Here is a 26,284-nt window from a genome sequence, read left to right on the forward strand (position 1 = left end):
TCCCGTCTGCTTCTGAAATCTCCACTAAGCTGGTAAGGTGTTGGCGTAGTAGCAGTGATGAGATGACAGATGAGAAAATCCCAGCTTTTGAAATGTAATATAATTATGGGGAAATTGTTCTGTGAAGGACACGCTCCATATATTTGACTAAAAAACGATTCTCCTGCCTTCTGTGATGGTTTCCTTCATCTTAGACAAATAGGAAAATGGCCGAGAAATTGACGTGGTCTGATAGGGCAGCACAGACGGTGCAATGGTTAGCATTACTGCCTCACAGCACTAAGGTTGTGGGTTCGATTCCCACCACGGCCCTAACTGTGTGGAGTTTGTATATTCTCCCTGTGTTTGCGTGGGTTTCCTCCGACACTCCAAAAAATATACTAGTAGGTTAATTGGCTCCCAACAAAATTAACCCTTGTGTGAGCATGTGATAAGGAATATAGGCCCTCCTTCAGAGGCGCTCGCTAAATGCGAGCGGTCGCTCTGAATGTGGGCGGCCGCTTGGGTTTTGAAGTGCGGCCTCCTGGTCGCTAGCTAAGCTGTGGGTTACCATCCACAGCTTTAGCGACCGACCAGGATGATGGTCGCGATGGTCAAGACCATCGGGGCTTGCGACGAGATCCTAAGGTTGGGTCTTGGCAACCGCAAGCCCCAGGGAGCTTCCTGCTCTGATCGAGCAGGAAGATCCCCACTGACATCACTGCTGATGTCAGTGAGGCCGCCCACAAAACGGCAGGCGTTCCTTAAGGAACGCCTCCATTTTGGAAACCACCCCCCCGGCCCGCCTACAAAACAGGGTGAGCTGTCGATCAACATCGACAGCCGCCCCTTTTGTAGTGAGCTCCGGAGCAAGAGCGTGTGCAGGGCCTAAACATCGACCTGAATGAGGTCCATAGATTGTAAGCTCCACTGGGGCAGGGACTGATGTGAACGGCCAGATATTCTCTGTACAGCGCTGCGGAATATGTGTGCGCTATATAAATAACTGGTAGTAATAATAATTGGAAATGAGTCGCACACGAGAGACACATGCTACAGTCCACATGGACATACGTGAAGGGGTAACGTGCATGGCTGAACTAAGGAAATCACACACTTCTCAATGTGTAATGCACTCGCACCTCTAGTTAAAAAGGAGCTTTTTCCCTTGTGTCACTGTTAAGATGAAATCTAATTGAGTGCGCTTGGTTTTAGTTACACATTAGATTTTCCTGCTTGTATTAGATTGTTGGGAGCATTGCAAGCAATTTTCGCTGTCAATACATTTAATTGTTTTATACGATGACAATAAAGCTTTTTTTTATTGAATTTGAATTGTAACATTCATCAAACGTGACTTTCTTGCGACCCCCAGACGTTTACCATTGATCGACTGCAAATCTGCAGCAGATTCCAGTTTCATCTCCAAATCGCTCTTCTCTTCTTCCAGCTCCGTAATGCGGTTATTTAACAGCGACAGTTCCTGGTTCTTCCCGCCAGACTGCAAAGAGAACAGAGAGAGAAAGTGTAAAGGAAAACAGGCGCGATTTCTCTAACGCCCACTTATTGCTAAGTGTGTTGTAAAATGCAAACACTGGAGAACAAGACAAGAGCACAGAGAGCTGAGGTTGGTAGAAATGAAAAGTCAGAGAAACAGGGATATTCAGAAAACAAGGTTATACAGTGCCTATAGGAAGTCATCATACCCTGTCCAAATCCTAACCTGCTGTCACATTACACCCTGGAAAATAAAGTAAATGATATCATACTTTTTCCAGCTTTATTTACAAATGTTGCCTTATGGTGCGTACACACTGGGCGATTAAAGTGGACGACTGAACGATAACGATATCGTTATCGTTCAGTCGTCCACTTTATCGTCCATTTTTAACACAAAAAAGATGACCGATGACGACGACGCGCGTTCCCGCGGGTCGTTCGTCATCCTCGTTCATCGGGCTGATATGCAGGCCAACCTGACGACCTCGTCAGGTTGCTGCATGTCAGGGAATGGGTGAGAGAGCCCGGCGCTGAACGATATCGCTAATGATATCGTTCAGCGGCTGTGCTCAATGTCATGAACGACATTGAGCACAGCCTGCCGGGGACACACTAGACGATATCGCTCAGGGAGCATATCGTCTAGTGTGTATGCACCTTAACAACATTCAACTAATGGGAAAAAAAAGACACACCAACAGTTCTGAAAATTAATGAAGGAAAAACTAGAATAGGAGGGTCAGTCCTTCAAAGTTGCCATTGACCTCTTGGTAGCTTCCCTGCTCAATCGTCTCCTGGCTCTGGGCCTGATTCAGGGCCGCTCGTTCGCTCTGAGCAATGTTCGCACAACTGTGCATGCGTATGGGTCGTAATGCGCATGCGCAAACCAGTCATTGTGGTCGGAAATCGTGTGCTCACAAAACAGTGAGGGGCTGCCTAATTGATTGACAGAATGTACCATTTGTGGGTGGTAACAGGGGAAGGTGCTTCAAAACGGGGGAGTGGAGATCCGAACGCAGGCGTGACAAACGGTCAAAAGGGCGTTTAATGGGAGTGCATAATTAATAAAGGAGCGTCATCGACCACGTCACTTGGTTGTCTTTTAGCCAGAACTGCTCGCAGTGATTGCGGTAGGAAAAAGCTACCATAAGCACTGTGAGCAGTTCTGATGCCTTTCGATGTTCCCGATTAATCTAATAAATACCGGAGATGACGTGTGATGCGAACGGCAAAGGGGCGTCTTTACAAAATAGCGAGTGCATTTTTCGTTCGCTCGCTCAGACATAGAGGCGTCAACAAACCGCAAAGAGCGAGCGCTCAATTTAAATAGCCGGCCCCTTTTTTTGGAACGACTGTCCGCAAATAGCGTCCGGCTCTGAATCAGGCCCTCTGTCATCTAGGTTGGAGGGACGACCGAATCTAGGCAAGATGCTGGTGGTGCGTTCCACTTCTTAATAATGCTTTGAAGTCTTCTTGTATCCTAACTTGTGCCTTTCAACTACTTTGTCCCGGAGCCCGATTGAAAGCACCTTTCCGACCCTGGCGAATTCTTAGCATTACCTTGCGCTACTAGTAGTGGAATCCTCAAGGAACAGTCGGTTTTATTCTATAAACATCAAAACCACTGCAATTCATGTCATATGGTGGCCAATTAGCCTGCTGCATGAGCTGGAAGGTCACTTGTTGTACATGAGCAAGTATTTAATGGTTACCCTAAGGGTATGGTCACTTATCCAAACCAGGTTGTAAAAATCAAATTATATTAATTGTTAAGATTCTGTGTAAATGTTATTTTCACGGTCATGTTGGGGGTTATGTGCTATGTGCAAATAAAGCTGGGAAAAGTCTGATTACATATTTCCCCCCCAGGGTGCAATGTGACCCAAGGGACTTTGATACTGTACGATGATCTCCTATAAGAACTGTAATTCTATCACGTCTGAGAATCAGGCAGCAGTAGGAATAGGAGAAAGGCTCTAAGAGAAGACAAATCGTAGGGTACTTGTACAATTTTTAGTTCTTCTTCCAGCTGCCTGATTCTGGATTTTGACCATGCCTTCATTTTAAGGAACTTAGCCTCGGATTTACTTGCCTCTTCCGTCTTCAACTTTACTTCACCTAAGAGAACAAAAAAAATGAAAAAAGTGCTTTACCAAAAGGAAATAATACATTTACTAATGGATGATCACGGAGGGGCCTATTTGACCGAATTTACCCCGGTATCCTATAGGCTGCATACTGCAATAGGTACAGCAGAGGGATTCGTAGGATTTAGGGTTTTCTGCATAACAGGATACTTTGTGGTTTAGTTAAATCCTTTTCTTTCAATCCACTGATGGACTCTGATGATGGGGTATAGAGGGGTCCAACCAGGAGCTCATCGCACTATGGGCCTGGTCTATAGCCGCAGGCGATGACGATGTTCACGGGGTTCTAGCGATTTTTCACCACTGCACGTGCATTAATATCCCTATAAACTCCTACGGCGCAAGCGTTACACGCTGTACGCACAGAGGCGCTACTGCGATTGAGAGGCACAGTGTCAGAGATGTCTTAGAAATGCGCTAGGCGTTCCAGGGCGGTGGCTAAAGATACGCAGAAAGATGATCCATCTTATGGGCGTGTTGCAGGCGTTTTGCCAAAGTGGTTGCGTATACAAACGCTCAATCATTCACAGTAGAAGCCATTCTCCGATGGGATATCTGTAGCTGCCTTAGGGCAGGTGCTAGTTTCGATATTGCCAACGATTGCGCGATGGCAGCGCATAAAGACACGCCTGGCGGTATTACAGCGCCTGCAGAAGCGCAAAGTGGGCGTCTCAGCTCTTGCTCATTCATACGCACTGATGTATACCAGGGAAGGGCTTTATAACGGCATTTGCATAAAATCGGGCGACCGCCAAAAGATGCGTTCGCGTCTGCATCCACCTCCGCTCCATATGCTCCGAGTCTCGGAGACAGCTATGTAAAAGAGCACCCTACTCCTCAGGAGTGCCCGACCTAAAGCTGGGTACACACTGGAGCAGTGTTTGGCCGATTTGCCGTTTCGTAACGACAAATCACATACATCGCTCAGTGGGCCTGATTCAGACCAGGTCACAAGCGCTGTGCGCTCGCAACCGGGTCGATGGTGGCCCAGAGCGCATGCGCACGATGGAGCCGGCTCCGTTGTGCGCATGCGCGAGACCCGGATAGTGACGGGCAATCCATCGCTCCAGGTCCTCGCACCAAAGGGGGCATGCTGTCGATGTTGAGTGAAAGCACGGCCCCTTTGGTGGGCAGGCCGGGGGGTGGCTGCCCAAACGGAGGCGTTCCCATGAGAACGCCTACCGTTTGGGCCCGGCCCCACTGACATCACAAGTGGTGTCAGTGGAGAGATACCGACTCTGTTAAGAGCCGAAATCTCTCTGGGGCTTGCGGCCACGAGACCCTACCACAAGGGTCTCGTCGCAAGCCCGATGGTCTTGACCATCGCGACCATCATCATGGGCGCTCGCTATAAACTGTGGGTGGTCACCCACAGCTATGCGAGCGGCCAGGAGGCCATTCTAAAAAAAAAAAAAAAAAAACCCGACCGGCTCTGAATCAGGGCCAGTGAACAGTGAACGATCGTTCCATCATTCATTAACTCGTTCCAATCTGTACGGGCAATCCCCGTTCAAGGGCTTCCGTTCCGATGTCGGAACGAATGCCTCCCCATCGCTCCAGTGTGTTCTCCTCATAAGACACATTTTTTATAGAGCAAAATTCTTTGTTGAACCATTTCTTCCCATCATCATCGTCCCCCAAAGGCTGTTATAGAAAAATAGTTTTTTTGGGCACTATGCCTAGAACACACTAAATGCCATCTCAAAAAAATACCATCTTATCCTGCTTTTTATCTCCCTCCCCATTACACTGTTAGCAGTGCTCCCCACAGTGACTCAAAGAGGAGGAACTTAGTGACATTAACACCAAGGTTTCCATAACCTTTTGGATAATAGGATTCACAAGAAAATCCACATAACTACTAATGCAACTCCACCTGTCCCTATTAGCTTAATTCAATAGAAGATTGTGTATTACCTTGTAATTTGATGATTGCAGTATCTGTGATCTCTGTAGACCCAGCTAGGACTTCTCCTGGGCTCGCCAGTCCTTGAAGCTGGTTCTGAAGTTGCTGTATAGTCTGGAACTTCTCCTGCATTTCCCCCTGGTGCTTCTCCTGGATTTCCTGTAATGCTGAGTTATGCTGGAGGCTAAGTGTACGCAGCTCTGTCTCATGTTTCTCCATCATGTCTCTGAGCTGAGCTCTCATTACATGCTTCTCTGCGTCCAGCTTAGACTGCAAGTTCTCCTTCTCCGACAGAAGACGCCGACCCATTTCATTCATTTCCTGAAAAAGAAAATCGTTGTACAGAATAGCGACCAGAGCTGGTAGTGACGTTACTGCACGGTGATCATCTACTGCATGCAAGTATCCATCCATTAACAGGATTCAGCATTATCATCTGCGTCTCTCCTGTGACATAATCACCAGGCTTCCTGTAAGCTGGATGGAGGAGCTGGTGCGAATATCTCGTCTTCAAAGCAGAGAAGGTAACACAAAATGATGTTTGACGCCACCAAAGCATCCAGAGCCGGCTCCACTGCTCCCAGCACGTGAAGTCATGACGTCACTGAAGAGGGAGCTTGGACCAGGAAGCGGATGGACACGGATACAGGTGCCACCCCCTCGGCATTGCGCCGTGGTCGCACAATACTAGTTACAATATGTTAGACTTGATAAGGGCAGGCCAGACAATCCTAAATGTCTGTTGCCCAGAGCAACTAAACGAAGTAGAATAGCTCCACAGGGGAAAGACATTTCTGTGTCTGCTCATATGAATTGTTATGTCTAATATATTTCACGGAGATAACCTGCTCGAAAGTGGAAATACGCTAAGTTTTTACCACTTACCTTGAGCTGCTGATCTTTACTATCCAGCTCCTTCTGTAACACATCAATCACTTGGTTCTTTCCCAGTAACACCTCTTCCTCCTCGTGAAGCTTCTGTTTTAAAGCCTTGAGAAGCTGTAAGCACAAATAACTGTATATAGCACACAAGAGATGATAGTATCTGTATAAAGGGGAGTCTGGTGCCATGGCTTAACCTAGTGTATTATAAGGAGTAATGTACACCCGTACTGTACCTGTACCTGTATAAGAGCTCTCTACCCGAGCTGGTGACTTCTATTATGTTTATAATATACAGCATTGGACATATTACTCTATATAGAACATCCAGGTGTATAATACATTTACTTTCCATCCAACCACGCCTAGTGTTAACCTGCAGCAGGGTATGAGATAATGAGGGACACACAGGACGGGTAAATCAGAGCCTGCAGGGGAGAGATATTTTGAGGAACCGAAATGTTTTACGATCTGCGCTCTCTCATTGCCAAGGCAACTGATTGCACCAGCGCTTCAGGCCAGGCGGGTTCTTCCATCCACAAGTCTGGGTAACCCCTGCGGCAGGCCAAGCAGCGGGCATTAGGATCCATCTGTTCACTAGGTGAGTTTCACTTAAAGGCCGCCCCTGGACTATACCATTCCATACAGAGGGTCCTGCCCACCTTCTACGAATCAAATCCTAAGTGGCTTAATATCTCCCTCAACGAATAAGCCTTTGGGGAAACCTAACATTGCTTCAAAAGCGATGACTCTCAGATTAGTCAGGCTGGAGGTACATAATGAGAGTCCTCTGTTCCCCTCTCTTCGATTCTGGAAACACCTAAATGACGCTGGAGTCGGACCTTTCAAACTCTGCCCCACTTATACTGCTGTACTGCCAGCGTGAACCAGCCGTCAGCTCAGCGCTAAGTCCAATTCCTTCATATAGCGTTCTGTGTCTCTCCCATCCTTGTCCACAACATCTGCCTACTATCTCATCTTCTGATGGGCTCCTAGTATTACTTTTAGATTAAGTAATATAAAAATGAAATAAAAACAGCACGCAACTTAAATAACGTAAATAACTCAAAACCGAGGTGGAGTTTGATGGGAGGAGCCTTTTTAACTAAAAGTTAACCTATTAAGTGTCAACTCTTACACCCTCAGCTAAACCCCCTTTGTGGCAGTGTCCTCCAGATGGATGAAGGAGAAAACTCAATAGCTGGGCCTGTCTGGACAGATAAGTGATTGGTCAAGTTTGATGTAGATCTAGCCGCTCGGGCCCAGCAGCCAGATTTATTTTTTGACCAGTTATTTATATAGTGCGCACACATTCCGCAGCGCTTTACAGAGAATATTGGGTCATTCGCATTAGATCAGCCTGTATATAGGCTCAGTAGGTGAATCAGGGGCAGACAGCCACTAACAGCCTGAAATGACCATTAACCGACAACCACTTACCGGCAAATGGAAGTTCTGCCCAGTTACAGGTTTTTATACAGTATTTTTGAATATCACTATGTATTTTATAGAAACCAAAGAGGCTGACCCAGAGGTCATACGAAAGGTAAGTGTTCAGAGTGCCTGTCACGGGCATTTGGACGGAAATACAGGCTACTCAGAGTTGTGCGCACGCAGATTATGGTCTGATTTCAGGCGGAACGCTTGCACCAAGGATAGGCTGGTGTAAGACCACACTAGCGATGACGGCCACGGAAGGATTGGGAGGTGTGGCCAGAGAGATGCAAACAACTCTGAATAACAACGAAGATCTGCATTCATTTCCGTACCCGCAATAGCGAACGCCTTGCGTGCAAGTCTGATCAGCCCCAAAGTGTACTTTAGTTTTAGTAGCTAGGATCTGGTACATGCCCTCCATGGCGCCATAGAACCACAGAATGCCCGCCTCTGCTGCAATGTATACCTGATGTAGGTCAGCGCTTGCGTCAGACTTTGCTGCAAGTTTAAAGATCTCTTGGTCGTGTTTCAGCGACAGCTCCTTCATCTCCTTCTCTTTTTCCAGGATCATGTTCTGATAAACCCGTATCTGCAAACATGGAAATGATGGATAGGACAGAGCGTGTTGGTGGAAGAAGAGCAGCCTAGACGTACAATCCGTTATACCATAGTGACATGCAGGGGCGGACTAAGGCTTGTGGGGGCCCCAGGGCAACTAAGTTGTGGGGGCCCCCTTCAAGCCACACAGAGCCGAGCCTCCCCCCCAAAGCCCCACACAGAGGCCCCCCCCCCCAGGCCACATGAAGACAGGGCAAACACTGACACATACACATAAACAGCATACCCACACTAACAACACATACATACACAGTATACACACTAACGCTTATATACACATACATTCATATATACACACACTAAACACATACATTCTTACTATTGATGCTGCAATAGGACCCGGCATCTCCTCGACACACTTATTTCCCTTACACTGCCCGCATTGGGGGCGGAGCCAATATGACAAGCCCCGCCCCCATAATCCCGCAAATCGCTGCATACGTCACGGGGGCGGGCTTGCTGTACTGGCTCCGCCCCAAATGCGGGCAGTGTAAGGGGGGGAATAAGTGTGTCAGTGGTCATGCTCTAGCGTAAAACCGATGCTGCTGCTTGTAGTTGAATAATGTAGCCGCGGCTGCAGAGCCTCCTCCCGGGAACAGGTGCTGCTGGCACCTGTTCTCGGCAGAGTCACATCGACCCTGTATTGGGGGCCCCTTTGTGTGTGGGGGCCCAGGGACGACCACCCCGTCACACCCCCCCCCCTTAATCCGGCCCTGGGAACATGTCTGGAAAGGGCTACTCACATTCTCCGAGTACATTGCTTCCTTATCCTGGAACTGAGTCTTCTCTTTGTTTAGCAGGGCTTTTAAGCTTTCGGTCTGCTCCTGAAGGAGACTGTATCGCTCTTCGCTTTCTCCAACCTTCTTGGTCAGGTTCTGGATTAAAATCTGAAGGTCCTGACTGGAGTCTTTCGGTGTTACCTGGTCCGGGATAAACGACACAAGTAACAATGAAACTCCAACTTTAGGAGCTGATGCAGAGCGAGTGCTATGCCAGTTTGTGCAAAGTATCTTGCATGATAAGCACACACACACACGTGCCCGGCCCATAGGCATTTTGCAATTATCAAACCTTATGACCAGTGCGAAGGATCAGGTGGAAAGGGGCGTTCTCGCGTCACCAAAGTTCTGTATGGGCTCATGCAGACCAGCAATTATGGCCTATACACCTGTTAGGTTGTGTATATTTTGTATCTGCTGCAGAGCATCTGCAAGTGAGCACCGATTTATTTTTTCTCTAATATACCGTGCGCCCATTTTACTGCCAAATCTGCATCCGCCCCTTAATGAGTATCTACAGCTCAGTTACCGTGTACTGATGGCGCAGCCTTTGTTGACTTAAATATTCAGAATTGAATCCTTATTATTGGCGCAATAAGGATTCATTTTCGAATATCTTACCATATATATAGGGCAGACTGAAAAGACCTTCCACATATCCTAGGCAGCATCCTGTAAGTACATAGAGTTTGCATACACCCTATAAATCCGGAGCGCAACATGTTTGCACTTCTTATTTGTTGGCTTAAAGACCGGTCAACCTTAGATAGAAGTTGGCTTATAAAATAGAACTACTATTGGCGGTGTCAAATATATATGAAAAAGTTTCAGGAATTTATCAGAACAGATGATATTTGCGATGTGACCAGGAAGGTGAGGGGAAGGGATTATTGTATAAATCCGGTCATTTCATTGACACATGACAATCCAGCCGGCAATCCTTAAGTCTACTTGTGTGTGTGTGGTCCACCGCACCCGGCATTATGTTATATTTACAGTAAAAGCGCTCAATGGGATCTCTACACAAACAAATGACATACAGTGCCATTACGCAGAAGGTACAGATGGCCCCAAACAATGCAATTAAATAAAGGACCCGTCAGTCAATTTTAGCTACGTTTGCAGAATTTGTCAAGGTGTGAAAACTTTTGCATATATATAGATTTCTGAGCGACAGTAGAAGCGAGATTACATAAGACAAAGTATATATGAGGTTTAGTGGTCCTTTGCTCATAGTACACATTCTAGAGACACTAGTAATACCTTTATCTCCACTTTGGAATCGACTCCCTCTCGCGGAACGTGTGATGCCGCAGACATTTGCAGGTCGATAATGTACGCCTCTTTTTCCACCAATTTCTGTTCCTTTGCCGCAAGTATGACGTCCATCTCTGAGCCACGCAGGCACTGCGCTTCCAGCGCCATCCCCTGAACAAAGATTAGCAACGAGGGGTCAGGGCACTGACTATTGCCACTGACTAATCCATATCAGCATACGGATTATTATTACGCTTTACTAGTGGGACTAATCAGAAGCCGCAGGTGGACACTGAGCCCTGGAGATATAGAATCCCCTAGGACAATGCCACGTTATATATACTACAGTGCTAACTCCTCCCTCTTCCATATCCCCCTAGCCTGCTGGACACTAGGCTATTATATTATCAGGCCCAGCAGGACAGAACCTGTCCCACTTTACAATGATTCATATTTAATGCACCTTTTTCTGAAGTTCTTCATTTTTCAGTGACAACTGAGACTCTAATTCTTCCACCCGTTTTCTTAATACCAGAATTTTTCCTCGATTTGCAGAAGCGCTCTCCTGGTCTCCATCGCCAGAACCCTAAAATCAAGGACAAGTACGGATGATTATCAGTGATAGGAATAGGATTCGGAGAAAGATCAGTAACTGTGCATCTGAAACACCATTCACAGAGAGCTTTAGAACATTTTCTCAAGGGTTAAATGTAAGGGTCTAGCACATGAGATGCACCCGCTCACAGGAGCATGGCATAGCACCCAGCAGCTGGGACTAAAGTACTCACTACTGTATTAGGATGGCGGGACAGTCCCATAATAGCTGCATTTTTAGAAGGATGTATTTTTTTTAGCTGCTAAAATGCAACACACAATAATTAAAGTGCTACAGCGTTATTTTGTACATCTCTCATGTAAATAACACATAAACAAAATCTATTTTCTGTCATAGAGATAGAATAATGAAGGACTTAGGCCCTCATTCAGAGCCGGACGCTCTGAGCAGAGCGCTCGCTCTGAATGAGGGCCGTCCTCCATAAAAATGGAGCGTCCTCCCGGACGCTCGTATAGCTGTGGGTCACCACCCACAGCACATACGAGCGTGCAGGATGATGGTCGCGATGGTCTTGACCATCGCGACCATCGCCAGTGCGAGCAGAAGCCTGTGGTCGGGGTTTTCGACCACAAGCCCTGGAGTGATTTTGGCTCTATCAGAGCCAAAATCACTCCCACTGACATCACTAGTGATGTCAGTGGGGCCGGCTTCTGACGGCAGGCACGCCCACCAAAGGGGGCGTGCTGTCAATCAACATCGACAGCACGCCCCCTTTGATCAGACACAACGAGCGAAGGAAAGTCCTTCGCTCGTCGCGTCTGGCGCATGCGCACGACGGAGCTCCCTCCATCATGCGCATGCGCAGTGCACACCATCGACCCACTTGCGAGCGGACAGCCGCTTGCGAGTGGGTCTGAATGAGGCCCTTAATTCTGACATAACATCAGGTCATCTTATACACACACATTCCGCAGCACGTATCCTAACCCACTGCTCCATGCTCCTTCCTCACTATCTACCCCATCTGTGTCGCCCCTGTCTGTCTGCCCCTCCCCTTTAGAATGTAAGCTCTCACGAGCAGGGCCCTCGTCCCTCATGTACTTCTCCTCCCCCTACTTATAGTATCATTTACTCCTAACTCCCTAATTGGCACCTAACGTTTGGTTGCTGAGGCCCTGCTGCTTGTGGTATGTAGCAATGTTTATAAACCTTGTCCTTGTCCTGCATTGTTTTGTATTACTATTAACTGTTTTTCTTGTGTGCTCTTTTATGTACTGTGTAAGGCGCTGCGGAACCTTTGTGGCACCATATAAATAAAGGATAATAATAATAATAATAACCCATACTGTAAATCCAACTGATTGTCTCTCTAGCACACGGTATCTAGCATTTTACTACTCAGATGAAACTGCTGCCATTGGCGAGATGGGACAGTGGTGGAGATAACTACATACTCTGCCCAACTCCCCCCCCCCCCCCCCAAGTTAAACAAACTGTTGGACAGGCATGGGTTAGAGACACTGTGCTAGAGGGTATCTACCAAAGGATCAGGCACAGGTTAAAGGGACGTTGGGAGCACCAAGAAAACTACTATGACCAGCAGAAAATCTTCACCCTGTCCAATCAAAGTCAGGAACTGAAAGTCCTGAAGTACTGTAGGAGTAAGGGCGGTCTGCATCGTAAATACGCTTTAAATGTCATCGTTTCCATTGGCCACTTCACCCAGCAGTTTACACAGATCGCTCCCTCCCTCCAAGCAGAACTCAAAACCTGGCTGTGTAAACAGTCAGACAACTCAAGGGTGGATTTCAGGCGCAGCAGCACCTGAGAAGCTCACGGCAAACATTTACCTTCTTCTTCTCGACCTTTTTGACCTGTGCGCCGGATGATGTCAGCTGCTTCTTCAGCTCTTCCAGCTGGGACGTCAGTGACGCAATCTTGGCCTTGTTCTGGAGCTTTGTCTTTGAGACCTTAGATTCTGAAGACTCCTTTTCCTCCTGCGCAACAATGTAACTGATCAGTAGCCTGCCAGAGAACTATACAGCATGCTGTGCTTACACGGGCAACTCCAGGTGAAAACATTTTAAAGCAAAACTAGGAAAAATACCTTCAAAGACATTAAGGCGAAGCTGAATTAGCTCAATAGTCCTCCAGGGGGTTTGGCCTAAAAATGCTTATAAAATTGCTAGTGCAGAACATGTCACACAAATGATGTCAGCAGAGGGGCTTTGAAATGCCCCTCTGAGCTCTGAACTGTAAAATCCCTCATGAAAATTTTGCTTTTGGTTCCCCCTAGGTCTAGTTACGCGCATGATAATAAACACAGAATATTACAAAACATTAGCTAATTAAATCAAGTACAAGATGCTAATACAGTGGTATGAAACCCCCTGAGTCTGAAGCTAATGGCTCCACCTGAGCGGATCCCAGGACTAATCTAATGGGTCACACTGCCCTATCTATCTATGCTATCATGGGCCAAGAACTCAGGCTTCCACCGATACAATGGGCCTGATTCAGAGCCGGACGCTCTGAAAGAGCGCTCGCTCTGAATCAGGGCGTTTTATTTTTATTTTTGGATCGGTCTCCTGGCCGCTCACATAGCTGTGGGTGACCGCCCACAGCTATAGCGAGCGGCCATGATGATGGTCGCGATGGTCAAGACCGTCACGACCATCGGGCTTGCGACGAGACCCTTGTGGTAGGGTCTTGTTCATCGCAAGCCCCAGAGCGCTTTCAGCTCTAACAGAGCCGGAAGCTCTCCACTGACATCACTCGTGATGTCAGTGGGCCCGCCCCCAAACGGCAAGCGTTCCCTCGGGAACGCCTCCGTTTGGGTAGCCACCCCCCCAGGCCCGCCCACCAAAGGGTGCGAGCTGTCACAGCTCGCCCCCTTTGGTGCAAGACCCGGAGCGACGGATTGCCCGCCACTAGCCGGGTCTCGCGCATGCGCACAACGGAGCCGGCTCCGTCGTGCGCATGCGCTGTGGGCCACCATCGACCCGGTTGCAAGCGCTCAGCGCTCGCGACCGGGTCTGAATCATGCCCTCTGTGCGCTCCTTGGACGCACAAGCATTTCTACCAACTTCTGCTCTCGCTGGCATACAGCCTTATGTACAGATTTCAAGCCCCACTGCAACAACCTGCTCACAATCTAAACAAACATTCTGCTTACGGTTTACTTCTGCAGCTATGTCTGCACATAAGGAGCTTCGCCCGTGTACAAACCTTGAACTCTTGATCCTTTTTACGCAGCTCATTGTCTTTCTCCCTGATCAGATCCTTCAGCTGTACCACCAGCTGCTGCGTCTGTGCCAGCTGGTCCGTCAGATCTGCCGCAGACATGGTGGCGGCACTTTGGTTGTCGGAGGCCTGCAGAAACGAAGACGGCTTCTGATTATAGGACCCCAGCACTATATTGCCACGCGGACAAAGTCAGAAACGGTCCTGTTATGGTTATGCTATCTGACGAGCGATAAGTAAATATGTCAAGCCCACGATGAAAAAAACATCTAACCCCCAGATGAAACACGGTGTGAAAATGATTATGTATATGGTTGGGAGCAAAGAGAATTAAATGCAAACTCTTTTTTTTGTTTAGTTAACAATTATTCCCTTTCAAACTAAGGCCCTGATTCAGACCCGCTCGCTAGATGCGGCCGCTCGCTCCCAGCGTATGCAAATTCAGCTAAGTGATGACAAGGCAGGCGATCGCACGGCAAGGCATAAGCACGCCCGCTATGTCTTGGCGAGCGTTCCCTTTGTGTATGAAGACGCCCACCAGCCTATTTTAAGATGCCCACTTGCGCACGTCATCTCCAGGAAGTGTATGCAACCATCGGTACATCGGGGTCCATCGGAACTGACTGCAGCACTTGCGATTGACTGTACCCTACCGCAAGCCCTGCGAACACTTCAGTGTACAATTCAACCAGGTGACGTGTACTATGACGCTGCCTGTTAATTATGCACGCCTCTGATACAGCGTTAAGATGCTCAGGCACGCCTGCGTTCGCACCTCCACTCCCCCGTTTCCAGTGGCCTGCCCCTGTTACCACCCACAAACGGCCTCTCCTGTCACTCATTCCACTGGGCTGTCTTTGCTGGACGTGCGAGCGCTTCCCGATTGCTCGTACTAGTTCGCTCCCTGCGATGTACACGAATGCTAGCGACCGGGTCTGAATCAGGCCCTAAGCACATAATCATATATTTGATTGATAAGAATTTTTAAAAAAAAAAAAAAACAAATATTTTCTGCTTTAAACATATTAAATAAATGCATCAGAGAATAAAACATCAGCTAGGCACTTACCGCTGCAGGGGAGGGGGTTTCATCCCCAGAATACCAGTTCCACATGGTGTTTGATGGGCACTGAGGAGGAAGCATGGAGTATAAGTGATTATAGGCACATTATGCAATGGAGCTGTACAAAAGTGATGCGGCAGTATGCCCAGCCTTGCTGCACGTGAAGCCGCATTGGGCAGCAATATGTACTCACACTGCCCAAGTCTGTAGTCCATTAACCGTGATAGATTATGAAGATTACTAGTTAAAAACTGCTCCACACAAACACCTAGGAGCAATGTTACATTCTGCCGTCCTGCAACAATGCGATTTGTATGCTGCTGTTATTCGCTATGTCCTTTATTACCCCAATCTCATGGATGGGTCACATCAATCTCTCATTAATGCAAAGTGAATGTCACCCATGGGCAGTCTTACACAGCCATGCTATACAGTAGCTCCCTGTCATCCCTGAGGTACAGAATTGCACTGCAGGGAAAGGACAGATTAATCACTTTGGCTCTCGTCACAGACAGGAGGGACAGCTTGCATCGCTTTCATTAGGGTAAAAACAGTTTTGTTATATCTCTAGTTGCAATTATGATGGGTAGCTGACATAACAGATAAGCAATGGTCTACATCAGATACAGGCAAGTTGTGGATCTCCAGCTATGATGGAACTACAAGCCCCAGCATTCCCAAAGGATTTGTCAGATGGGAAAGATATAATTGCCTTACTTATGCCTGAAGGGCACTGGCTGTCTGGTGTTAAACAATCTGCACTATGCAGAACACTACATGTTTCAGTCTACAGCTGGATATATATCATTGCCTTACATTCTACTCTATATTTAGACAGCAGAATTAGGACACGGCTAGTGTCATTTTCCATACTCTATAGCAGGGGAATTCAACATGCGGACCTCCAGCTGCTGTGGAACTACACATCCGAGCATGCCCTGACATATTTTTTCTATTCAAGCATGCTAAACCTGTAGTAGGACATGCTGGGATGTGTAGTTCTACAGCAGATGGAGGGCCGTGTGTTGATGACCCCTACTCTATAATCTTGGACATAAACAGATTAATAATCTGATCAGTGCTGAACACATGGACAATAAATTTCTTAGGTTGTGTGAATCAGTGTAGGGATTAATAGAGGGATTATTACACAGCCCCTCTCACACAGAACAAGAAGATCCCATAGGCCTACACTTTCCTGGTCAGATCTCCAGGACTGTCTGCGTCTCTGTCTGTCTGTCTGTCTGAGGAGGAGGATTTAACCGCTTAAGAACCGGATGGCTGTAGACCGGAATGTAGTTTGGAAGCAGACGGTCTAAATGCCGACCGCCGGCTTCCAGACTTTCTAATCCAGGCGTGGTACTAATGACAGGTGTCGAAACTCGACGTCTGTCATTAACCAGACGCCGGAAGACCGACGCCCGGCATACCGAACGAAGGTAAGCCGGGCGCCGACAGCCACAGAGGGGGAAGGGTTAGGTTTAGGGATCCTGGGGGGATTTGGGGTTAGGCACCCCCCGGGAGGGTTAGGCTTAGGCTAGGGCAGGAGGGGTTAGGTTAGGCACCCCCAGGGGGAGGTTAGGGTTAGGCACCCCCCTGGGAGACTTAGGTTTAGGCTGCGGGGAAGGGGTGATTAGGGTTAGGCACTTGGGGGGGAGGTTAGGGTTAGGCACTTGGGGGGGAGGTTAGGGTTAGGCACTTGGGGGGGAGGTTAGGGTTAGGCACCCCTAAGGGAGGGTTAGGGTTAGGGTTAGGGGGGGAATTAGGTTAGCGATACTTACCTTAGGGACGATCGGGATTTTCACCCTTGCCGGGCTGCCGCTGTCGGGATTTGAAGCGCCGGCCCACCGTCCGGCGGTAATACCTACTACACCCGTAGACCGTACATGACAAGACCTAACTTTCTATGGAACGTCATTTTATTGGTCATAACTGTTTACCGAAATAAATCTTATGGTGCATACACACGGTCAGACTTGCTAGATGAACGATGAACGATTTTACCAACGATTTCTGACAGAATTTAAATGAATGAAATCGTCCAAATCTGACTGCAAACACAGTCGATGTCAGATATCGTTATCTGACATGCGGGCACGCGCATCTTTGGTCGATGCCTGCCCTACATGTCAAAGATATGAACGATTTTTACAATCGTTATCGTTCATATCTGATAAGAAATCTGCAGCATTATACTTTTTTGCAGACAGCGTGGACTTTATTTTCATAGCATTTTTTAATACATTTGTCATGTTATGGTGTGTTATGCAGAGCAGAGATAAAATTGCAGTTTCAAAATTGATGTCAATGTTACTTTTACACTGGTGCAACTCCAAACATGAAAATCGGACAGGTCTCCTGGTAATCATGTCACTGCAATGCTTGTATAATGGGGAACATCATTGTGAGTGCTAGCTGCAGGCCTGTGATCTGGTTCCACAGAGTGCTTGGATTCTCATTGGAAAGCTGTGCCATTGGGCAGGCTGGGTCTTGTAGTACTCCCACAGCGAGAAAACCAGTACACAATTAGGACATACATATACAGTGAAGCAGCAATGTATTGCTGACAAACCAGATACACGAGTGACACACAACCTCTACTGTGAATTGTTTAATCACAATGAGGAACAAACATCACAAACAGTTGTGTAACTATTTATAATCATCGTGTGCTTTATTTATAGATATTTATGCAACAATTTCCCAAACATTTGGGTATTTACAAACAAGCAACATAGGACATGTTTTAAACACAACACAATCAACAGCACATTATTATTATAATTACTACTACTAATAATAATAATAATAAAAATGCAACAAAAGTATGAAAAACAAGAATGATGTAAATCGTACCCTTCCCTACGTGGTTTAGGAAACGCATAATTTCACAATCCCTTTTCAAAAACTAATCTGTATGGACCAACTAATGAGTCACGGTTTGAATTTTGCAATATTACTAAGCAGAATAATATGCCCGACGCATCTGCGGTCACTTTTCCATATGGCCACTTACTACCTTATATTAGTACAAGTATCCGACCGTGTATACCAAGTTGGTTTACACGCCCGAGACACTCCCATGAGATCGCTCAGTTGCACGTGATTGCACGGTCGCTGCCCAGTTACCACCAGGAAATACCCGTTTCACGGAAACAGTTGTCTGTCAACGGATGGATCAATCCGCGTCAGGAGCGTCAGCTGTCCATAGTGACGCTGGCAGGTCAGACAGATGTAGTAAGCTCTAACATTGTTTACATCTATGGTTCATATATGAAGATATGAATTTGAGGATTCTCAGTCATCTTTTTATAAAAGGAAGTTTTTGAAAATGAGCCCACGGAAACATGCGTCAGCATTTCTGTGTGTGTTTGCCGAACATATAATCCCTCCCTGTGTGGAAGAGTATCCCTTCTATTCAGTCTGCAGATGCGTGAGAGAGTGAATAGAGGGACATGTGTGGGGTTAAATTGTCATAGACGATTAGTCTTCCCTTTCATATCAGGGAAGTTGTATTTGGATTAAATAACGCCTTCATAATGCATTGATGATTTCCCTTTAAGAAAGTGACTTAACTGGTTGTGTCAGTTGCCTACAGGACGCACCATCCTCCTCCCTTAATCCCAGCACGCTAATAACTGCAATAAACAGGCTACCATCTACAAAGCACAGGGCCTGCGTCTAAATCTGATCTATCTCACAGGCTAGTTATTTTTACTATTGCTAAGAGGAATTGTCGCAGAGACAGATGACCATATAAAATGCAATAGGTGTGCTCGTACCAAGGCCAAGCCCTGGCACATGCCATCACTGCCCACCAAAGCAGCCGTGCAGTGTAACTCTATGCACTTGTCGGTGATAGCCTCTCTCCTGCAGCGACAGCTGAACAGAGCTGTGTGTGGGTTGAGGATTATTCTGCAGCTGTCCTACTAGCAGAATAGCGAGAAGAAGCAAAGAGAGAGCTGTATACAAAAATAGTCTACTCTAAGCGGTTAAAGCAATTTATTATCACAGAGTAGGTTCTGCTATTTGTCTATATTGGTTCTGGGCCCTCCAGTGATGGTTGTTCCACAATACTAGCATTCTGCGCTGTCCTATATTCATCACCTAGCACTGCTTACTTTGATTTTTATTTCCAAAACCAACTAAAGCTACTGTAGGTACACACTAATCAATAATCGATTTTCTGCTGCTCAGTCCGATAATCTAAAGGTGGCCATACATCAGACTCTGGATTTTGCGATCCGGCAATGCGATGGGAAGTGCCGGCGTTTCTGGGTGGAAATGCCGACCTCCCACCATCAATGTTCTGCGATCCGTCGCCGGATCGCAGACATTTTCCATGTTAAATGTCGGCGATTTGACGATCGCGATCAGTTTTTGATCGTGATCGTCAAATCGGAAAAATCCAACATGTTGGATTTCTGTGATCCCGCGATGACGGGTTGCAGCATCACGGGATTGTGGCAATCCATCGCTGATGGATGGGCCCCATTAAAGTGTGCCTGCAGTACCCAGGGCAGATTATCCTTCCAAAATTAATCGGATTGGATGACTGGATCTGATCCCCGTCATTTGACGAAAACGTTGAGCTGCCAACACGCGCATATTAAAGTGTGTGCACATGTCCGATCATCTATCCGACATTCATGCCCATAGTTCATTTGTGACGAGCTTTAGGACAGATTATCTTTCGAAACGGAACCACAAATCACTGGTGTGAACACTAGGAATCGGATGTTCTCAAGAAAAAAGCCTAATCGCGAGTGAAATTGTTCAGGCGTGTACAAAGCATTATGTTAACATGTCCATAAAATCTAGAATACTTGCGGAACTATGAATGGCATATAAATAATAAAGTACAGTGGCCGAAGTATCACAATTAAATCAACATTGTTGCAGTTTAATACATCACACACAATTTCTAGTTGAATCATGAACTTCTCATGTACATCTGATGATCCTAGATGGGGTTATGGGAGAAAGCGGGATACGTGACATGTCATGCCAGAGGTAGATAGTTAATGACTCTACAGCTGTACTGGAACTACAAGTCCCAGCATGTCCTCCCAGCCCCCTACTGACATTGCAAGCTTGGGCAGACAACAGCTGCAGAAGACATAGGTTGTCTAAACCTGTGACAGGATGTGAGGTGCATTCCTGGAATGCAGGTAGGAGGGGGAGGGGGTGTTATATTGCACCTACACCCTCCCAGGGACTATGTTCACCTGTATAACTGGCCCAAGTTGCCGTTTGCTCACCTACTGGCTTCTTAGCCCCGCCCTCCTCACCTGGGGCCCGGGGTCCTCACGATTATCTCATGACCTGGGCTCTGCTCCCATTACAATCGCTCTGTCCCCTCCACCTGCAGCTCTGCTCCGGCAGCCATCTTGGTGTAGGGTATCAGCAGCCAGCACAGCTGAGCCGTGACGTCAGAGCCCGCTCCCCGCCCACTTCTGATTCCAGCGCCGGCCATAGAACGCGCTGGCTGCCAGGGTGAAAGATGGCGGCTTGTAAAATCTCCAGAGAGAGACAATTATAACATAAGTATGTATTGTGCTGTGCTTGTCATGTGGAACTTACTGCAATATAAAAAAAACAATGTTACTAATTTATATTTTGGGGCATGTAAAACACTTTAATGTAAAACATAAACGTATAAGGGTATGGAAATTAAAAAAAAAGATAGTTAAGCAGAATTTGCAGCTATGAATATGGAGAATAAAAGATTGGGGTCTATAGGCCTGATTCAGAGCCGGGCGCTCTGACAAGCGCGCTCGCTCTGAATCAGGGCCGTCCTAGCTGAAATTGGAGCGGCCTCCTGGCCGCTCGCATAGCTGTGGGTGACCACCCACAGCTTATGCGAGTGTCCAAAAAGATGGACAGGGTCTCGTCTGCCGCAAGCCCGGAGTGCTTTTGGCTCTATCAGAGCCAAAAACACTCCCACTGACTTCACTAGTGATGGGAATGCCTCCGTCTGGGCATCCACGCCCCCGGCACGCCCACCAAAGGGGGCGTGCTGTCACTCACCATCGACAGCCCGCCACCTTAGGTGTGAGACCCATAGTGACGGCTTGGCCGTCGTTATTCGGGTCTCGCGCATGCGCACGACGGAGCTCCCTCCGTCATGCGCACTTGGGCACCATCGACTCGCTTGCGCCCGCTCGCGAGCGGGTCTGAATTAGGCCCTATGTACTAAGCCTTGGATGGAGATAATGTACCAGTCAATCAGCTCCTAATTGCCATGTCACAGGCTGTGTTTGAAAAATGACAGGAGCTGGTTGGCTGGTACTTTATCTCCACCCACTTTATCTCCATCCAAGCCTTAGTACATAGACCCCATAGTACACTGCAGTTGGTGAATATTGAATAATTGGTATATTTCCAGTCTCTATAATCTGGAACTGCCCTTGGTATTTAGTGACAATTTGCAGCTATGGACTCCATAGGTATACTGACGTGCACAGGGGATTACTGATCAGTAAATATTGTCCAAGTATTGCTACAGGTCAAGGGTTAATCCAGATAAGACAGGCCAATACAGGTTTCTCGACCATTTAAAGAAAAAAAAGTAACTTTTGTTGTCAGTTATCGCCCCTATACGGCAATAGTTCAAAAATAGTTATTGGCTCCCTTTTAGAAATGGCAGCCTTCTTTAAATTATGGCAGACAGTGATTTTCATATCTGTACGGCGTTTAAGAAAATGTATCAGAACATTTGCAATACAATTTCCAAACTCACATTGATTTTTCAGAGTAAATTCACTTAACTTTTTGCGCACCCCCCTGAGCAGGAGAAAAGGTAGAGAAAATTTCTGGTAAAAAAATGTGGGGACACAGGGCCTAATACAGACCCGCTCGCGAGCGCAGGACGCTCGCAAGCGGGTCGATGGTGCCCTAATGCGCATGCGCACGACGGAGGGAGCTCCGTCATGCGCATGCGCGAGACCCGCATAGCGACAGCCAAGCTGTCGTTATGGGTCTCGCACCAAAGGGGGCGTGCTGTCGATGGTGAGTGACAGCACGCCCCCTTTGGTGACGTGCCGGGGGCGTGGCTGCCAAACGGAGGCGTTCCCATGGGAACGCCTACCGTCTGGGTCCGGCCCCACTGACATCACTAGTGATGTCAGTGGGAGTGATTTTGGCTCTGATAGAGCCAAAATCACTCCAGGGCTTGCGGCAGCAAGACCCTACCGCAGGGTGGCCGCTCGCTATAGCTGTGGGTGGTTACCCACAGCTATTCGAGCGGCCAGGAGGCCGCTCCATTTTAAGGTAGGAGGGCCCTGATTCAGAGCGAGCGCTCTGGTCAGAGCGTCCGGGTCTGAATCAGGCCCACAGTGTAGGTACCCCCCTCCCAATGAATAATTACGCATTTGAGGGGGCATATCCAATTAGCTGCGAGTTGTTTTTTTCCCTTGGCGTGAGGGTGTAGTATACAATTAGCAGCAGTGGTACTTTCAACAGAAATGAACGTGGCTTATTTTTCTCGCAGCAGCAGAGCAGGTGCAAAATTGGGAATTAAAGAAAAAATTTCGGGACATTGTTCAGGACCCCTGGGACACCCTTTTGCAGATGAGAAGTAAAAGTGTTAATGCCAACTTTTTACAAACTTGTATAAAAATGCAGAAATATTACTATATAGAGGGAAGAATTTAGAAAGCAGTGGCTTCAGTAAGACGCTGCTTCCCGGCAGGTAGCAGGTACATATTTAAAACGGCACCCGGAGTCAGTGTAATGAACGGCGGGCTTTACACTGACTCCAGGTGCCGTTTTAAATATGTACCTGCAACCCGCCGAGAAGTAGCGGCCATGGACCCCAGTTGTTAACAAGGCACTGTGTAAGCTGGTGGTGGTTCCATAATGGTGTGGGATGCGTTCACGTGGCATGGGTTGGGTCCACTGGTCCACCTGAACACGCCAACTGGTAACTGTTACGTTGCATTGCTTGATGACTATTTGCAGCCCTTCGTGGACTTCATGTACCCCCACATTAATGGGATATTCCAGCTGGATAGTGCATCATGTAATCAATCCCAAATTGTTCAGGATTTATTTGAGGAGCATTCTGGAGATTTCCGATGAATGGTGTTACCACCACTTTCACCCAACATGAACCAAACAAGCTGTCACAGCGAGCTGGGGTCCGGTATCCACGTACCGGGTCCGGCAGAGCTGGTGTCGGGCTGTATCAGTGAGGCAGCAGATAGGAGGGCCCGGGTGTCTACTGTCTTAAGTACTTACCTGGCTTTGCTTCTATTGCAGCAGACAGAAGCACGCTGCGTCCCTTCCCCGGCGGCCTGAGAATGGTGACTCCGGCTCCCATAGGGCCGCATGGGCACTCAGTGAAGATTCTTAAAGGGCCACACACGCCTCCTGGTGACGTCACATGAGGGGCCTAAATTAGATCCCTGCCTATATAAGGAAATCATTGCTTGTTCATGACCTTGGCTTTGTCCCTGACCCGATTTCTACGAGCTCCCTGGTACTGCGCTTGGTATTCCGGTTTTGACCTTGGCTATCCTCCGTGACCTGCATATGTCTGCTGCCTTGTACCGTCTTGTCCGTTTGGTTCTGACCCAACCTGTCGACTACACTGTATGTCTTCACCGTACTATACTCCTATCCAGAGCTCACCAGCACCTGTATTGGGGAACCTAGCCTGAGGGCCATGAATTGCATGTCAGATGCAGCCAAGTCCATACCTCCTTGTGGGGGTCCCTGGTGAACAACGCCGACATGTTAGACTCTGCGCCTCAGTAATAGGTCTCGCCAATCCCAAATACGGGTTTGCATCCATTACCCACCACAGAGATGTGACACAAGCATTTATGGGACGTGGTGGAGAGGTTCATTCGCACCCAAGATCCTGCACCTACAAATATCAGGGAGCTTTGGGAAGCTATCCAAACATGGGTCAACATCTCTCCCATTCACTTGTGGAATTGATGCCACATTGATTCTGTCCATGTCAATTCTGTCCACTTGTGAAATCAATGCCAAGTGACAATTGGAAGCGAGTGTCAATTGAACGAGTGAACTGAGGGACCTGTTCTGGAGAAGGAAATAGGGAGAACAGCTTATGATTTCGGCGCATCACCGGAACGGAGCTAAATGAGAGAGAGACCTCCCTTCCCCAGGGAGTGACAGTGATCCTGCCCAATCCGCGACTAGAGGCCTAGCCTGGGGTCTGTGAAGGCTGTCAGGACAAGAACACGGAAGCCCTGACTATGAGTACAGAGGAGCTTATTCAGACCCGGTCGTTAGCTCTACGAGCTCGCAACCGGGTCGATGTTGCTCCAGTGCGCATGCGCACGACGGAGCCGGATCTGTCGTGCGCATGCGCGAGACCCGGCTAACGACGGGTGATACGTCGTTAGGGGTCTCATAGCAGACGGGGCGAGCTGTCGATGTTGAGTGACAGCTCGCTCCGTTTGCTGGGCGTGCCGGGAGCCTGCCCGGCCAAACGGAGGCGTTCCTGTCGGAACGCTTGCTGTTTGGGGGGCGGCCCCACTGACATTATCAGTGATGTCAGTGGGGAGCTTCCTGCTCAAACAGAGCAGGAGGCTCCCTGGGGCTTAAGGTTGACGAGACCCTACCTTAGGGTCTCGTCGTAAGCCCCGATGGTCGCAATGGTCTTGACCATCGCGACCATCACCATTAGCGGTCGTTAGAGCTGTGGGTGTTAACCCACAGCCTAACGACCGACATGGAGGCGGCCGTTCAGGATGCAAGCGGCCACCCTGTTTCAGAACGACCGCTTGCATCCCACGACCGCCTCTGAATGAGGCCCAGAGTGCTGAGAGACAAAGCAGGAACATTCTTCACACCTCCAAGGTAGATAAATCAGACATTGCTGAATTCCTTGTCCCAAAGTAGCCAGTCAGTTTGAAGGAAAATTTTTCACAAACATTCCACTGGATGTAGGCACTATTACAGGAGAGGATTTTACCTTTTATATTACCTATTAAAATAAGTTACCACAACAGTTATTCCCCTTGAAATCCTACCATTAAAAACAAAACCTGTTTTAAATCATATAAAACAAAAGTTGTTTTAGTTGTAAAAGTGAAATGTTTTAACTTTAACAAAACTGAATCAAAGTTCATTCTTGAGGTCAAAAAGAGGAATACTAATTAATAAAGAGAAAAACTCTTTAGTGTTAAAGTGTTTATTTACTGTGGCTGGGGTAGGGACATCATGCCTCTCTGCTGTGGTGTGAGGGATGAGCAAGATAAAAAGAAAACTGTAACCGTATGCTTCATTGAACCCCTAGTAGTTTATTCAGGAGCATGAAATCTGCCTGCCATTGGTAGGACAGAAAGATGGTTATTACTGAAGATTATTTCTGTGTTTATTTATTGATCAGCAAAGGCACCAGTGTGATTTGATTTTAAGTATACATTGTTATGATGATTTTTACCTTCACTAAGTTGTCCGTGCCTGTTGTTTAAGGTTGACATGCTGGACAAATTAAAATAAAATTCTTTGATAGGAATTTAGTTAGACTTTTGCTCGGTTCATGAAGTGTCACACACAGATCCATTTGCTGGGGTAGCCATTCTATTTAATGGACCATTCAACTCCTATTTAGTTAAAATGCGCTGTTCAGTGTTACTCTGTCATTCCACTGCAGCTCTCTGTAAAAGTAAAGTATCACTTCCCTATTTCATTACAGATACCTGAACTTCTCCCAAATATTCAGTACAGTGTCTTAATGGGTTTATGACCCTGAGACTGCAATTATTTGTGTTGCTCCTACGCAGAGCCGGATTAAGGGGGAGCACAGGGGGGAAGTGCCCCTGGGCCCCCTTCTCTCAGAAGCAGGGGCGTTTCTAGAGAGGAGGGGGCCCGTGTGCAGTTTCCGACACGGGCCCCCTCCTCTCTGGCTGGTAGTGCCCTGAGCTGTGCGCGGCCAGC

The 26,284-nt window shown here is 47.5% G+C and overlaps 1 protein-coding gene across 1 annotated transcript in view; it reads right to left on the reverse strand.

The window, feature by feature from the left end:
• Positions 1 to 20,748, reverse strand: part of LOC148482020 (uncharacterized) — a 68,915-nt gene extending 48,167 nt beyond the window's left edge. The window contains exons 1-12 of the mRNA XM_088452612.1: positions 20,629 to 20,748; positions 15,374 to 15,433; positions 14,290 to 14,433; positions 12,912 to 13,058; positions 10,969 to 11,091; positions 10,512 to 10,676; positions 9,213 to 9,389; positions 8,318 to 8,440; positions 6,418 to 6,531; positions 5,544 to 5,853; positions 3,488 to 3,597; positions 1,363 to 1,480 (exon numbers count right to left, since the gene is read on the reverse strand). Coding sequence (XP_088308738.1) covers positions 1,363 to 1,480; positions 3,488 to 3,597; positions 5,544 to 5,853; positions 6,418 to 6,531; positions 8,318 to 8,440; positions 9,213 to 9,389; positions 10,512 to 10,676; positions 10,969 to 11,091; positions 12,912 to 13,058; positions 14,290 to 14,433; positions 15,374 to 15,418 — 1,576 coding nt within the window. The 5' untranslated portion in view covers positions 15,419 to 15,433; positions 20,629 to 20,748. The remainder of the gene's footprint in view (positions 1 to 1,362; positions 1,481 to 3,487; positions 3,598 to 5,543; positions 5,854 to 6,417; positions 6,532 to 8,317; positions 8,441 to 9,212; positions 9,390 to 10,511; positions 10,677 to 10,968; positions 11,092 to 12,911; positions 13,059 to 14,289; positions 14,434 to 15,373; positions 15,434 to 20,628) is intronic.
• Between the last annotated feature and the right edge of the window lie 5,536 nt (positions 20,749 to 26,284).

Source organism: Taudactylus pleione, unplaced genomic scaffold (assembly GCF_031769625.1).
Source record: "Taudactylus pleione unplaced genomic scaffold, aTauple2 ptg000555l, whole genome shotgun sequence".
NCBI lineage: Eukaryota > Metazoa > Chordata > Amphibia > Anura > Myobatrachidae > Taudactylus > Taudactylus pleione.